Source organism: Anas platyrhynchos, chromosome 2 (assembly GCF_047663525.1).
Source record: "Anas platyrhynchos isolate ZD024472 breed Pekin duck chromosome 2, IASCAAS_PekinDuck_T2T, whole genome shotgun sequence".
NCBI classification, from domain to species: Eukaryota; Metazoa; Chordata; class Aves; order Anseriformes; family Anatidae; genus Anas; species Anas platyrhynchos.
The window spans coordinates 94,152,413-94,169,307 of NC_092588.1; the positions used below are offsets into that span (position 1 = coordinate 94,152,413).

The window sequence follows — 16,895 nt, forward strand, 5'->3', positions numbered from 1 at the left end:
GCAAAATCATCGGACAACTGTAGTTTTCTAAAAGCCTGGGAAGGGTTAAAATTCAGATAATGAATGTGAACACCTGGGGGATGAGGGGCTTTGGAGATGAAGTTAGTTTCTGAAATAGTCCAAAACATCAGACCTATATCTAGACCAGAGATTTTGATTTGGTCTTCAGGGCTTTACACCCACTTCTAGCAGTGCTGCAAAACCTTGGCATGAGGAAGTCCTACAGACAAAGCAGCCTTGCACTTTGCACCTCTCTACTCACAGCCATATTATCTTGTTTCAGAAATGGGTGAAATTTAAGAGAGACTTTGACAATTTTAAAACACAGTGCATACCCTGGGAGATGAAGATAAAAGAAGTGGAAAGTAAGTGGAAGTTTCTCCGTGCTGTGTGATGGCAGTGAGACATTTTTTAAGGCAGTTTTGCATTCATTCAAACCATGCTCCAGTTCCCCTGGTCTCTGCTCACCCCAGGCACCAGTAACACACAAGGAGCACATACCCTGGGCAGCACTGATCTTTGGCTTCTCCACCAGCAGTGGGAACAATTGGGAGGGTCTTCAGCAATATATGAGGGAAGATCTATGGGGTAGATGGGTCTAGGTCTTGCTGAGGACAGCTTAGTTCCCCCCTTCCTGCCCCCCCCAACTCCTAACCATTAAGTATCTTCTGCTTTAAGGTCACTTTGGCTCCTCAGTTGCTTCCTACTTCATATTTCTGCGATGGATGTACGGTGTAAATCTTGTCCTTTTTGGTTTAATATTTGGATTGGTTATAATTCCAGAGGTAAGTGCTTAATTCTCTCTGTAATATCATACCCATTGCTTAACATTAATGTGAGATTGTTGGCTCAAATAAGGATTTGTAACTGGCAGTGCTTTAGGAAAACGAAATGTGTAGGATCGATTGCTTACAGAGAACAACTTCTAAGGATGTTACTGATACAGGAGCAAAAGTCGCATTGAAATCAGTAGACCTAAAAGGCTGCTGAAGATCCTGCCCATCCAGCAGCTCACATAGGAACTCAGAGACCTCGCATTAAGCTATTTTCCTGTTTTTACTAAAGTGAAAAACACAACATAGGTACAGGTTCATACCCATAAGTGCCATAAAAAATGGACTGTGCTCTTAAACAGATTGAGAAAACCCCAATGACATTATGGGACATTTCCAAATGTTTTCTTCACCTCTCTGTATTGTATGAATCACAGCAAAGATAATGAAGTAGGTTCACATATAACTTCCTACATAATTATGAAGGACCAGAGCCATCAGCTGCAATGCAATCCTCACCAGATTTGATGAGTCCAGCTTTGACAAACATGCCATTGCATGAGCTTTCACAGGCTCAAGGATAAGGTCACGCTGGAAAAACTGCCAAGGTTTCTGATGGATAGTACCAATACCTTGGGCTCAGGAGCCCATTTGGGCCCTCCAAGGGCCATGGCTTCAGATCAATGAGCACAGGAGATTCTTGAAAAGGAGCAATCAAGAGAAGTAACAAATGATGTCCCGAGCACTTTGCCAAATAATGTTTGTTTGGGAATTATCCCTTTTCTGTATTTCTAGTTCAGATGATTCACAAGGATGAGCTATATATCTAGTTTTTGCATTTCTTGCTGTACTTGGAGAAGGAAAAGGATTTAATAGACAACTTTATATGGTCATTTATTGAAGAATTTTTTAATGTAGCCATTATACCTCTGGCTAAATTACTCTGTACAGTCTTTAAAGGCTGTACCATACACAGACAGTGGCATCTGTTCTGTTCAACACAGATTTTTATGGAGCAAAATTGCAGCATAGAGTCTCTCTTGAGGACTATGCTTTTGTTCTCCTTGATGGGACTGTTTGCACTATCAAAAGCAAAAGCTCTGTTTCCTCCCAGAATGAAGAGACATAGCCATTAGCACTGAAAAATACAAATGTGGTTTGTGTGTTTTTGTTTGTTTGTTTGTTTTGCGAACTATGTGTATGGTAGAAGACTAAACAACTTTGTATAATTTGTTTTTGATGTATGCATAAAATTACTCGTTACTGAGCTGTTACAATATGGAGAGTAGCTAGGCGATAAACATTTAGTCACAAATGATTTTGACATTAATGAGATAGCCCTAAAAATAAGTGATAGATGATATGCTAGGACCTTTCTAGGCTAGGAATGCTGACATATTTTGGTACGGACACCAGAGTCTGCTGGTAAATATGTTATTAACTCTCCATAGCCCTTGATGTTCTCTGTGTGGACTTCAATAGCTGTGGGACTTGCTGCAAGGACTGCTATGCATGGTGTCATCAGGAGAGGCTGTGCTATGAAAACTATTCTTCGTGTCATTTTGTCATATGCTTCTTGCCCAAACCTAACTGCCCTTCACCTCACCTTGAGACCATTTTTCAATTCAAGACTGTATAATACAGAATCTACTGCAAGCTTAACCCAGTGCTATTGACTTCTCTCAAAGGAAGTCCTGAATAAATAGATAAAACTAATCCCTTTATTGCATTAGACCCATGAAATTCAAAAAAAGAAGCCTCTTGCTAAACCAAGGACATTGAAACTGGAGCTGCTCATGGAGGAATCTAATTCATTAGCAAAATATTTCCTGTTTAATGAATGTTACCAAGGAAAGGGAACTCCTCTAGTTATTCAGGTGAAATTAATTCTAAATACTTTACACTGCTGTTCAGGTACTAATAAAATACATATTAAAAATCAACCAAAAGCAACTCACTAAGGAACATAAACAACAAACAAACAAACTGGAGAACAGTTTCTGGAGAACAAGTCCTACGAGGAGCGGCTGAAGGAGCTGGGCTTGTTCAGCCTGGAGAAGAGGAGGCTCAGGGGTGACCTTATCGCTCTCTACAGATACCTTAAAGGAGGCTGTAGAGAGGTGGGGGTTGGCCTGTTCTCCCACGTGCCTGGTGACAGGACGAGGGGGAACGGGCTAAAGTTGCGCCAGGGGAGTTTTAGGTTAGATGTTAGGAAGAACTTCTTTACTGAAAGGGTTGTTAGACACTGGAACAGGCTGCCCAGGGAGGTGGTGGAGTCACCATCCCTGGAAGTCTTCAAAAGACGTTTAGATGTAGAGCTTAGGGATATGGTTTAGTGGGGACTGTTAGTGTTAGGTTAGAGGTTGGACTCGATGATCTTGAGGTCTCTTCCAACCTAGAAATTCTGTGATTCTGTGATTCTGTGAAACAAAAACTACAGCGTGTTATACATCACACACATCTCTCTTATTAATGCTCACCAGGTCCTGATGGGAATGCCATATGGGAGCATGCCAAGAAAAACTGTACCCCGGGCTGAACAAGCAACAGCTATGGATTTTTCTGTTCTTTGGGATTTTGAGGTAAGTACAGGGGTGTTAATCATAACAGATTAGTAGATCAGTTTAATACATAATAAAACCCTTCAGAAGTTAGTGAAGCTACATGGATGAATTTATCTTGAGGTAAACCAAAAATTAACCTTTTTCTTCTAAAAGATGAAGAGATGCCCACACCCATGAGTGCCATAGTGCAGATGCCATAGTGCAGATCCCCAGAGATTCCTGGCCAAAATAGCATATGTGTATTAAGACATATGCATATGGATTTGAATCCTTCCATCTACAAATGTGCTTCCTGGCATATCTCATATGTGTTTGTATACACACGTGTATATTTCTTGCTTTATCAGGAACAAAGCAAATGCACTTTTAGTCCAAATGGGATGTGTCACATCCTAACAGAGCTGGCTAACACCACCCAAAATGTGCTTTCTGGGGTTAATGAGGTGCAATGGGGCAAAATAAAATCCACTAAGGCCAGTGGAGTTGTACAGCTCCATGCTGAGGGAAGTCAAAGCAGATTTAGGAACCCCATGCCCTTTAATCTACACAATAATTTTACTAATGAAACACCAGAGCTGATGTTACATTTTTGCACGCACATTAGTAGAAGCCAGTGACAATGTAAATTGCCCAATCATGAGCTTGGTACAACTTGCTTACACCACTTTCACAGAGTTGCCCTATGAACTCAGGCAAAAAATCTTTTTCCAAGGAAAAAGACCCCAATTAACACATTTCTGCTTTATCTTTAGCTTGCATAGAACAAATATTGCATCTGTATCAACTCACTATCATAAACATAGAATTTTATCCTGAAAAAGCAAAGTCTTTAGTACAAACAAGAGACATTTGACTTTTGACTGAAAAGGCAGCCACAATGAAGAAGAAAAACAAGAGCTGCTCCAACCCAGCAATCCAGAAAGGAAATGCAAGCAGAACTCCTGGTTGGTAGGCAGGGAACATCTTCCCATACCACAGACTTGGCTCACAGCCTTGGGAAGAGATTTATCCTCTCACCCCTACCATCCTCATGGGCCAGACATGAAGGGATGCTGCTGCAAGCAGTATCTTGGGATCTGAGTTTAAAAGCTGCTGCTTCTAGAAGCAATTATGAATGCTTGTTGGTGATTGCCCACACATTGCGTGTATGGGACCCAGTCCTTCTGTAATAAACACCATCAAAACTTTGTTAAAACAAACAAATTGACAAGCTAATGTAAACCAGGCAATTTAAACTAGTTTATTAACAAAGCTTCAAGTACTGATGCATCAAGAAAGCTGACAGGGACAGACTTGTGTTCACCACCCATTTTCTGATGAGGATCCCATTATCACAGAATCACAGAATCATCTAGGTTGGAAGAGACCTCCAAGATCACCTAGTCCAACCTCTGACCTAACACTAACAAGTACTCCACTAAACCATATCACTAAGTGCTACCTCTAAACATCTTTTAAAGACCTCCGGGGATGGTGACTCAACCACTTCCCTAGGCAGCCTATTCCAGTGCCTAACAACTCTTTCAGTAAAGAAGTTCTTCCTCATATCTGACCTAAACCTCCCCTGGCTAACTTTAGCCCATTCCCCCTCGTCCTGTCACCAGGCACGTGGGAGAACAGACCAAGACCCACCTCACTACAGCCTCCTTTAAGGTACCTCTAGAGGGCGATAAGGTCGCCCCTGAGCCTCCTCTTCTCCAGGCTGAACAACCCCATCTCCCTCAGCCACTCCTCATAGGACTTGTTCTCCAGACCCCTCACCAGCTTCATTGGCCTTCTCTGGTCTTGCTCGAGCACCTCGATGTCCTTCTCATAGCAAGTGGCCCAAAACTGGACACAAGGGCCCAAAACTGTACTCGGGGTGCGGTATCATCAGAGCTGAGTACAGGGGGACAATCACTTCCCTAGCCCTGCTGGCCACACTGCTTCTTATACAAGCCAGGACGCTGTTGGCCTTCTTGGCCACCTGAGCACACTGCTGGCTCATATTCAGCCGACTATCAACCAATACTCCCAGGTCCTTCTCTGCCAGGCAGCTTTCCAACCACTCATCTCCCAGGCTGTAGCTCTGCTTGGGGTTATTGCATCCCAGGTGCAGGACCTGTTACTTGGCCTTGTTGAACTTCATACAGTTGGCCTCAGCGCATCGGTCCAGCCTATCCAGATCCTCCTGCAGAGCCTTCCTACCCTCGAGCAGATCAACGCACGCACCTAACTTGGTGTCATCTGCAAACTTACTGAGGGTGCACTCAATGCCCTCATCCAGATCATTGATAAAGATATTAAAGAGAACTGGCCCTAGTACTGAGCCCTGGGGGACGCCACTAGTGACTAGCCTCCAGCTGGATTTGACTCCATTCACCACAACTCTTTGGGCCTGTCTACCCAGCCAGTTTTTAACCCAATTAAGCGTACATCAGTCCAAACCAAGTTTCTTGAGGAGAATGCTGTGGGAAACGGTGTCAAAAGCCTTACTGAAGTCAAGGTAAACCACATCCACAGCCTTTCCCTCATCCACTGAGCATGTCACTTTGTCATAGAAGGAGATCAGGTTTGTCAAACAGGACCTGCCTTTCATAAACCCATGCTGACTGGGCCTGATCACTTGGTTGCCGTGCAAGTGCTGTGTGATGACACTCAAGATAATCTGCTCCATTTTGTTTCCTTTTTCCAGCCTTTTCACCTGCTTGTCAGAATCCAAAATCCACCAGTCAGGGTTCAATTAGCAACATTTCAAATAAGTTGTTTGTAGCAAACAAAAACCTCATCTGACCAACATGATGGAAGAATACAAGAAGCATCATTTAAATTAACACCTCCCTACTTAAAAACAAAACAAAAAACAAACAAACAAAAAAAAACACAAACAAACAAGCAAAACAACAACCAACAACAAAAAACAAACAGGTGTGTTGCTGAACCACAGCTGTAGGTTTTCTCTAGTAGAAAATAAACCATGCACATCACATTCACATCAGTAGTTTTCTTTTTGCTGAGGCTGTGCTATCATATCAAAGATGAGCTACCAACACTTGCCAGTCTCCTGCCTTTGGCTTGGTAAATAAACCTACATCACCCTTCTTTCATCAAGAGCTTGATCCTGTGGGTCTCTGCCAAACAATGCCAGCCACCCACCTGGCAAGCTTGTGAAACAATGTCCAGCTATGGGGCAACAACGTAAAACTGCCCTCTGCAGCCAGATGTTGAACAAAGCCCTTCACAGAGGCTTGTCCTTTGAAAATGAATGGATGTCCAGTGTGTTCCACAGGAGAGGTGCAGTGGGGGACATATTTCAGAGCAGGGGTAAAACAATGAGGCAATACTGTGAGCCTAAAAAATACATTTTAAGAGAGGAGTCAGGGGAAAAGCATGCTTTGACAGGAAGGAGGTCACATCATGGATTCCTAGAGGAGCAGAAAGGAATAAATCTCACTTGGATACCAGACACCATGCCTCACAAATGGAGTTTAAAGAGTATACTGGATAAGGTGCAGAGAGAAACTAATTTGTCAGTCCCCACAATTTGATGAATCAATAAGATGAAAGTTTGGGATTCCAATCTGAGAAAAAAAATGTCACTAGTGCCTTCCAGAAACATAATCTTCATGTTTTATGTTTTATTTTTTTTCATTGCATTTACCCAGTACATGCTATAAATAACATGATCCAAACCCCAAGCCAATGTGCTGTGGGTCTGCCAGCCACAGGCTTGCTGCATTACCCCAAGTTGCAGCCTGCAGCACCAGAAGAAAAACACACAAAGCTGTCCTGTACCTGTGGCACTGTTCTTTGTGCAGGACAGATGTGCAGCTGATGTTGCACCCAGGGATGTCCCTAAACTAGACCCAGTGCACAGCCTTTGATATGGTTTTCAAGTGATGTCTCAATTTTGCCTTTTTCCAAAACCTTGATTGGAAGGGAGCTTGCTCAATTATCATGGGCAGACTGATTAACTACACTTAACTTATGAGCTGAAAGGCACAACATACAACGATACACGTACAAGGTAAGAGAAAAATAGGGAGATCAAGTTAGGAGAACTGCATGTTTGCTGGATGCCCCACAGTTTGCAAGTAAAAAATAGGTCTACTTGAGACAAAGTAGCTGTTGTTGTCTGAGCTCTGCTTTTCACAGAAATGTGAAAATACTTTGTGAATACTTTGATATTAGTCTTTAGTTATATTTGCTCTGCAGGTAGGAGGAAGTAAAAGGAGCTAAATCCACAGGGTACCAAGCACCAACTGCATCTTAGCTGATAGGAAAAGTTTCATATCATGGTGGAAAGCCCCTTTACTACAGCATTTCTATCATGAGTGTTTGATACTGACTTAGAGAAGTAGGAGGGTTACGCCACAAAGAACAGTAAGAAGTTTTTTCTGGTAAGGATGAAACAGTGATAGATAAAAAAAATGCATTTTAGATTTGAGCCAGTATCTTCTGACGCAATCCCTTTCTTCCCTCTTGTTAAAGGGTAAGTGCATTGATGGTTTTCAAAAATGACAAGGCAGCAAACAGCCCAGAGTGAGACACTAAAATAATTGCCAAGCTGATTTTCCTTGTTTTAAATTTTCAGTTTTCACCATGAACCTTTTTCCTACAGAGGAACAGCCACATGGCTTACACAAAGGTTTGTGTTTGCTTTTCCTCTAGGGGTACATCAAGTACTCAGCACTCTTCTATGGCTACTACAACAACCAGCGGACCATTGGCTGGTTGAAATATCGGCTACCAATGGCATATTTCATGGTTGGGATCAGTGTGTTTGGCTACAGTCTGATGGTTGTTATAAGATCGTAAGTAAGGCCAGTGTTTCCTAGCTGGGTTCCCAAATCTGGGTTCCCTCCTTCATGTGAACATGAAGGAGGATTTTACCTGCAATAGGTTCCAAAGCTTCCTTTTCACATGCTTTCACTGATTAAAATAAATAAATAAATAAAATAAAATGTGGAAAGCCACTGTGAGCCCCACAGCTATCATGTCACACTGTGAAGACCGTCTGCAAAGCCAAAAATAAAACTCCCTGCCTCTCTCTGGAGGTCACACCATGCAAAGGTTATCCTTCCCTTACAAGAAAGGATAAGCCAATGTATTTGTATTGCAATTGAAATAGACTCTATTGCTATGCAGCAGAAAGAATCTCTTGAGTCTTTGACTGGAGTGGGGCATGGGGATTTACTGTATTTTTACTATGAAAAGGCAGCATCTGTTGTCTCATACAAGGATTTCAGGGATCAAATAACACAGAGGAAACAATAGAAGCCATATCTGCTCCTGTGCTGATTAAGAATAATGCCTATCCTCTCCTTGAATGATTTGCTGCAAGCTCTTTTGCTCCAACATTGTGCAGCTACCAAAAATATCACTAAAATGCTGTGTTGCAATGACTGTACTGGGCAGCACCAGTGCTTTTTGACTAAATTTAACTACCTAAAGATAGCCATTATCATTTACTCTACCATAAGGCCCAGAAACACTAAATAGTCATTCATCATGCACAAGGTGGTGGAAGCAATCCCTTGCCTGCTTTCATCATCTATTCTAGTTTTTCTATACGTTATGGGTTTTATTATAAGGCCTGTATAGCCCTAACAGTCACACCCAAGCCCCATGAAAGACCACCCTGCTTTCCTTCCTCACCAACCAGATGCTCCAGCAAAGCTCAAGGACGTGTGGTGGCTCTGTGAAACACTTGGCCTGACCTTGTCACTGTGCATACCCTTACACAGGATGGCACGCAATGCCAATGAGAGTACAGCAGATGGGGACGATGACAACTTCATTTTCAGCTGGAAAATGTTCACAAGCTGGGACTACCTCATTGGCAACCCAGAGACTGCAGACAACAAGTTCGCATCCATCACCACCAGCTTCAAGGTAACCCCTAACTGGCATTTCTCTGTCTGCCTCTGGGGATGCTCCCAGCGCCTTCCATTGCAGAGGTTTAAAAGGACAACTGAGTATCTGTACAGAATCTCTCAAAATGAAGAGGGTATGACACTGAATCACAGCAGGTCTAGCTCCAATGCCCTGGATCACCCCAGGCCCCTTTTTAGGATTTGGAAAACCAGATGAGTATTGTTTTCCTCTGGAGCACTAAGTAGGAAAAAATAGCTGCTGTGGTCATGTGAGAACCTAACCATCTCCATCACTTCTCCATCACCTGTTTCTCCTCGGCACCAGGCAGAATATAAACTGTAGGAACCCAATGCCATTGCATGCCCAATGTTTGGGGCAGCAGGAGCAGCAGAGGGGACAGGTGGGACACAAGTCACCCTGCAGCATGAAGCCAAGGCCATACACACAGGGGGCCACCACGTCTTCATTACTCTTCTCCCATCACCCCTGAGTTCAGGGCAAGTTTCTGCCCACAGCCATCCCCCTCCTGGGGCAGTGTTTACTCTGTGACTCAAAGCACAAGAGAAGGCAGCAGCTTCACAGGGTGGCAATTTCTACAGTTTTTCCCTCCAAAATATCTTGTCTCTTCTGTTCCTCTGCCCCAGTCATGACCACATCTCATCCACAAAAGCTAAAACCCTCTTGAAGACTCAGTAAAACTGCCCTGTGTTTCTTGTAACATCCCAGATCCCACGGCTGTGCCACAGAGCCTGTTGTCAACATCACAAAGCCCACACCTCAGGCTCTCTGAACACAGTAGGTTTAAGTGTCCCATTTGGAGCCTATCTTAAAATTTCAGCAAAGAAGTTGAGGGATTTCTTCATTTCCATTTCAATGTCCACAAGCTCTCTGTGACCCACTACAGCTGCTGTCTGCACTACTGAAAAGTTCGTACTTCCAAGACAATTTCGCTGCTTAGCTGATGACACACATGTAAGTATGGGGGTAATACGTACATACAGAAATAGACAAAGCTTACCTGCTATTAAAGTTATGTTGCATAGCGTGAGAAATCCTATCTCCAGCATGCTGGAAGAATACAAACTGATTCCACTAATATCAGTGGATAATAACAGATTTGTAGTTATTTAATCATAAATTCTGGGCTAACCTAACCTCAGAGAAGTTCAAAGAAAACAACTCTAAGACAATTTAATAGATTTTTTTTTTTTAATTTTGGAATCCAAGTAAAAACAAAATGTGGAGGACAGTGAGGATTTCTCCAATGAAAAACAGAAACTAAGTGCAGAAAAAAAAAAAAAGTAAAATCTTTTTCTGACAAAAAATTTGCTCTTAAAGCCTACTTTCAAAGGGCTTTACTTTTTTTTTGTATTATTTTTAATTGACAAAGTTTGTAAAAAACAAAACAGTTTTATTTGAAACTGTAAAAAAAAATAAATCCAAAACTATTTTTGGTTAACAGAAATTTCTATATAATGTTCTGCCTTTGGGCTACTAGGAGCTCCATTAACCAAAAACTGTTTCAAAAATTAAAAAATTACAAATAAAAAGTAAACAAAATACTCCACAAATTGGACTGAGTTTTGCGATTATAAAACACATACAAAGCAAGGCCAAATATATTGAGCATCTGCTGAAGGATGGAAGAACTTTTCCAACAATAACTCACCCCACACTTTCTTTTACACATTCATACCAGATTGGGTAAGGAAAAAGCAATAAATAAAAGAGCCACCAGTCAGCATGTAGCTGCTCGATCTGAAAAGTAATTTCATCCAGTTTAATCTCGTTCAGAGCTAACACTTTGTGTAAAATCCCAGAGAAAGGGAATTTAATAGCAGTATTGCACACAGATAAAACCAGAAGGCTCTTTGCTAAAATGCACAAACCAATTCTTGGACTGTAAAAGAGCTAAAGCTTGGGATACTGAGCAGAAATTAGCCACAGAAAAAAAATTACACATAGAGTGAAGAAAAAGCCTAGCTACTGCGGATTTCAAAGGCTTGATCGGTTTTCTTTTTGGGAAGATGAGTTGCAAGAGGTGACCTGATGACAGTGTGCAACCACCTGTCCAGGAGCTAGCAGTGACATCCAAAAGGCCTTGCAACCCAGCTGTAGACTCGGCTGGGAGACGTCTTATTTTAGAGCCTCATTCCTCCACCTTATTGCCATGGGATGTGTCTGCCACTTTGTGCCTTCCAGGCAAAATGAGATGCCTTCATGGAGCTTTGTTTGAGCTTAACGCAAAGTACCATGTTCAATATAGCCATCATAGCTCAGAATTACATTTTATAAAGTAGAAAACTATCTGATATTGCCTTAGGCTCAGTGCTACAACTTACTTGCTCCAATTCTGTGAGTATCTCTGTTTTTTTTTTTTTTGTTTTTTGTTTTTTGTTTTTTGTTTTTGTTTTTTTGTTTTTTTTTTTTTTTTTTTTTTTTTTTTGTTTTTTGTTTTTTGTTTTGTTTTGTTTTCTTTTCTTTTCTTTTCTTTCCAGGAATCTATCGTGGATGAGCAAGAAAGCAACAAAGATGAGAACATCCACCTGAGGAGGTTCCTGCGTGTTCTGGCCAACATCCTCATCATATGCTGCTTGTGTGGGAGTGGCTACCTCATTTACTTTGTGGTGAAACGCTCCCAGACATTTTCAAAAATGCAAAATGTTGGGTGGTATGAAAGGAATGAGGTATGGAAACTTTCCTTCCAGTTTTCTGATGTAATAACTTTCCTTGTACATCAGCATAATCATTGCCACAGCCAAAACGGATGGCATCCAAAGCAGAGGGATTCCCCACCATGGTCCAAAAGTCCTTCTGTGACTTTGTACTTGTGTTATTCAGGAATCACAGTGGTCTCACAGAGAGTTTTCAGGGCAAATTAACAGCTCCTGTAGGCAGGGGAAAATGCTCTCACAATAAATTGCATTAAGACTCAATGGGCCTTCAGTACTTACATCGTCATTTTTTAAAACACCAACCTCAAGTTATATATTAATGCTCAAAAATTCTGTTGTACTAGATAGCTGAGTGTTGAAAATGTCCTTTATCAGACATGAAGTTAAACTCAGATCTTTTTAATTCCTTCTGAGTAATGGGAATAAGATTTCATAATTGGTAGAAAAAAGTCAGTTGTCAAAAATATTTGTCTTATTTTGGAATGAACTGTTCAAAGTCGAAGCTCTCCCCACACTCACACAAAATTATTTCTATCTATTGAAATGCTTAATTTCAATGTGTACTCCATTACCATGTATCTAAATATCAAAGGGAAATCAAATTCAAACCTATGCATTTTCATAATTCTCTCAGAAAACATTAGCAAAATAACTCACAAAATGCTTTGATTTATTTAGTCAACTTTTCCCAAAGTGAAAACAAAACAAACAAACAAACAAAAAAAATCTAGTGACTGATACTTTCCTGGTAATATCTTAAGATCTGCATATATACAATTCTGGGTACTGTTCCTCTTTCTGGATACAGAAGTAAAAAACAAGAGACCCGTGAGTCAAAACCTGCTGGTGGCTGTCCAGACACAGTCTTCTGCAGGCCAACAGGCACTAGATGGCTGTAAAAATAAGACAGTGTTTACAAACCGTACCTGAGCTAATGCTGACACATCAATGATCTCACTGACCACAGCAACCCAATACTTTGCCCCATATAGAGGAATAAACATGAGACGGGGACGTATTTTCTTGGGCTGCAACAGAGTCCTTGATCCATTTCCATTCACATCCATAATTGCGTATTGCAAAAGGTTATGTGCCAAATATGGCAAATAAACATTAGCATTGACTGACTGCTTTTTAACCTAAGTCTTTTGTTTACTCTAAAACTAAAGTAATAAATGAGGAGCTGATGCAGGCAATAGTATGAGTGACTTAAAAAACTAAATATGCATGAGCTTGGACTGACAGGGAACACACTCTGCAGAGCTCATCCCTTTGAGATAATAATAAAAGTGCTCTTGCAGGAGCAAGCCCTGCAGTCCAGCTGTGCTGTCAGCACACTAAGCCAAGGAGCTGAGCTCATTTTGGCTCCCTCCTAATCATAAAACCTTCAAGAATCTCCAGCCAGTTGCTGACAGGTTGCTGGTAGCTCCTGCTCTGCTCCACATGTCCCTTGATCTAAACCTTATTGCTGTAACTGGCCTCTGTTAGCAAGGAAGAGCAGAAACTAATTTAGTGGAACACTATTACATAACACAACTTTCTCTCTATTATGTGCTGCTTCCACTTTTGCTACCCTGCTTTAGTGGAAAGTCATTTGCTGATGTTAAAGAGATTTGTCAACTTGCACCCCAGTGAAAATGGTCATCGTGCACACTTAATTTTGGTCACAACTCACAATAAGGTAGTTTCTGTTGTTGCTGTTAGCAGTAACCTTTTCCTTGTATGGCAGGTTGAAATTGTGATGTCCTTGCTGGGAATGTTTTGCCCCCCCTTGTTTGAAACTATCGCTGCACTTGAAAATTACCATCCGCGTATCGGGTTGAAGTGGCAGCTGGGACGCATCTTTGCCCTCTTCTTGGGGAACCTCTACACATTCCTGTTGGCCTTGATGGATGATGTCAATGAAAAAGTAAGGGCTGAGATGAAAAGCTAAGTGCACTAACATTTTTTGGAGCCAAGGGTGAGTGCAGCACATCTCCATAGCTACCAGGGGCAATCCCACACTTTGCAGCAAGTGCCCCCCACCCCTCCCCAGTGCTCTCAAGCATTTTAAGCATCAATCTGTCCCAGACTGAGGTTGATATGGATTCTGGGAACAGAGCTCCCTGCTGCTGAGTAGAGGTCAGGGACTCAAGGGAGAACTTCTAGGTCTGTCTATTATTGTCATCTAAAATCACAGAATATTAGGATAATCTATTTTTTTTTTCCATCTGACACTATTTGCAATTTCTATTAATGCAGTCCCCAAGGGTGTGATTTATAACCCTTTTTCCATGCCCTCTCCTCTTTAGCATTGTCCTGGTAGTACGCAGCAGGCAGATAACAGCAGGAAAGGACGAATGTCTAACTGATCTATAGAAAAAAATGACCCTGATTTAAGCTGAGAAGAATAGGAGGAATCAGGGAGACTTGTTCAGTCCTGAAAATGATGAACAAAGCAAAGAAGGAGGACTGCACAGAGGCTCCTCTTCCATGAACACTAGCAGCAGCCCTGCTCTTTGCTCTTCCTGGCCCTCAAACCATGTTTCATTTTGTTGGAGGTCTGGCTTCTCCATGTGCAGGGAGCTGGCTGCTGATTCCCCAAAACTCATGGTGCCCCCAAGCTTCTTTTGATCTGGAGGGGCTGCTCCCTGACACCCGGGGAAAGGGAGCAAGGTTCTGTGCTATTCTTTTTTCCAGTGCTGTCACAAATCTGTTTTAAGCAGTTTCTTGTATTAGGGATGGTAGCTGGTAGAGAGGGGAACCCATTGGCACCCTCTGTGGTCCCCATATCCTTACGTTTTTGGCTGAGATATCTCTCTGTTGCAGCTGGATGAAGAAGATGTTGTGAAGAACATCACACGCTGGATGCTGCTTGGCCACAACTCATCCATGGGGAACAGCAGTGCTGACACCCCACCTCCCCTTGATCCTGCAGATGTGCCCAGGGGACCCTGCTGGGAGACAACTGTCGGCATTGTAAGAAACTTGTTATGCAGTAAGTCTCTGGGATGATTTGGGTGTTGTTTTTGTGTTTTTGTTTTTATCGTTAATGTTTTTAGCATTTCCAGGATTTAAGTTTTACTTGTAAAAGACATCTCCTTTCCCAGCTCTCACATAGCAGTACCAAGGCAAGATAAATTCACCACTGTTTTCAAGCTATGGCTGTGAAAACTCCCAACACACACAGACCTCCAACACTTTCTTCAAAAGAGTAAAAAAGTCCAGGTAGCCTATGGCCATGCCTACATCATACCTTGGTTCAGATCATGACAGCACCTTTGAAATAAACCTGTCTTCTCCAATTATTGTTGCATTTGATTTGCATTGCAGAGAGCTTTTGGAGCACACAGATTTCCCAAGGGAACTCCTGACACATCCCAACCACTAATGCACCATGAGGCCAGGGGACGAGGGCAGAGCTAGATGAAGATAACCCACCCTGAGATGCATGGAAGGGTGGTCTTTAAGTCCTCAGCACCACAACTTTCACCCCACCAACCTACCCTTCAACTCTCTTGCTTTGGGCAGCTTTCATCATGCACCAAAGTTTTGTAGTTCTTCAGAACAGTGAAATACCTGCAAGAACAGCTCACAAATGTAAACCACAGTAGCACAGATTTCTGTGACAGCACTGTCAAAATTACCTTCGTCTGCATGTTTTACAGCTTTATCGCAGCGTTAGCATTCTGCTTCCATTTTATGTGCTGCCACAACATTTAGCACAGTCAATAATACTAGCAACAACTATCAGGGCTAATAGTTGTAAGGGAGTTTGTTATTCCCAAGCACAAAACTGAAGTTCTGGCACTGCCAAGTGGCTGAAAACCAGTAGGGAGATTACTCACAGCATGAAGTTCTGAAGGTTACTGTCATATAGAGGGAGATAGATTAATAAATAAAATGCCCTCCCAGAATGAGCTACTGAAATTATTGGAGCTAAATATTTTGTTTGTGTTTTAAATTGCAGGAGTTTGTAAGGCTCACAGTGTCCGATATCCTGGTGACCTACGTAACCATCCTGGTGGGAGATTTTATTCGAGCTTGCTTTGTCAGATTTGTGAATTACTGTTGGTGCTGGGACCTAGAGGCTGGATTTGTAAGTCAATGTCTTGTAGCTGAGAAGCTGAAGAAGCAGGGCCATTTGTTCAAATATGACACAGATTGATTTTGAATGATTGATTCTGGTCTTGTTTGATAATTTAAGCTGTGTAGGCAGTCTCTGCATCACTACTCATCACTACTACTTTTCACCCCGGAAACACAGTTATCTTTCCCACCTCAGGAATTTAAATGATGAAGTTGAGTTGAAAAAAAATTGACCTGATGTACATTCAGTTGTTATAACCTCAAATAATTAGGCCCTTCTATACTCATCTCTTCTCAAAGGTCTTCTTTGATCTTCATTGTCTGTCCTGGAGGCAGTAAGATATTTTACTCATAGCACAGTCTTCTGATCTATTCTGAAGGTTGGTGTTACTTTTGCTGCAGTGGAGTAAAGAGCTCTTCTTTCCCTTATCATGTATGCATAACACACAGAACTCTTTGGTATTCATAAAGGCAACTTTACAAAGCCGCCAGCACTGGAGCTGCACAAATACAGAGCAAAACTGTGAAAAAAAAGGTTCATTTTTTCACTTAAGTGACAAAAACAGATTGATTCAGACAGAATCAGGTATCTAATTGGGTCAAAAGCAGACATACTACACAGGATATTTCAAACATATGAGGGCATCACCCATCATCTTTCAGAATTGTGTTCTGTATTGAAATGCAAATATTTTTTCAAGAAAACAGAAAAAACTTTACATAGTATAAGCAGCTAAATTGGACCTGAGTTTTTATGCAGAAAAGCATATACTCATAGAACAGTAGTGTCATCACTGGCAAATCTACCAGAATAATAACTTATGAAGTGACAAATACTGCCAATAGATTAGACCTGCCTGTTCTGGACTTACCACCTTTAGCACCCACGTTAGAAGGGCTGGTCCACAGAAAGCAATATTTTAACTATTATCTAGAACAGGGCAAAATGTCACCTCTCA

At 41.7% G+C, this 16,895-nt stretch overlaps 1 protein-coding gene across 1 annotated transcript in view; it reads left to right on the forward strand.

The window, feature by feature from the left end:
* The window catches only part of TMC2 (transmembrane channel like 2), a 34,827-nt gene that overhangs the window by 6,273 nt on the left and 11,659 nt on the right, over positions 1-16,895 (forward strand). The window contains exons 6-14 of the mRNA XM_072033206.1: positions 284-365; positions 679-785; positions 3,257-3,355; positions 7,988-8,130; positions 9,064-9,211; positions 11,692-11,880; positions 13,598-13,777; positions 14,677-14,826; positions 15,818-15,946. Coding sequence (XP_071889307.1) covers positions 284-365; positions 679-785; positions 3,257-3,355; positions 7,988-8,130; positions 9,064-9,211; positions 11,692-11,880; positions 13,598-13,777; positions 14,677-14,826; positions 15,818-15,946 — 1,227 coding nt within the window. The remainder of the gene's footprint in view (positions 1-283; positions 366-678; positions 786-3,256; positions 3,356-7,987; positions 8,131-9,063; positions 9,212-11,691; positions 11,881-13,597; positions 13,778-14,676; positions 14,827-15,817; positions 15,947-16,895) is intronic.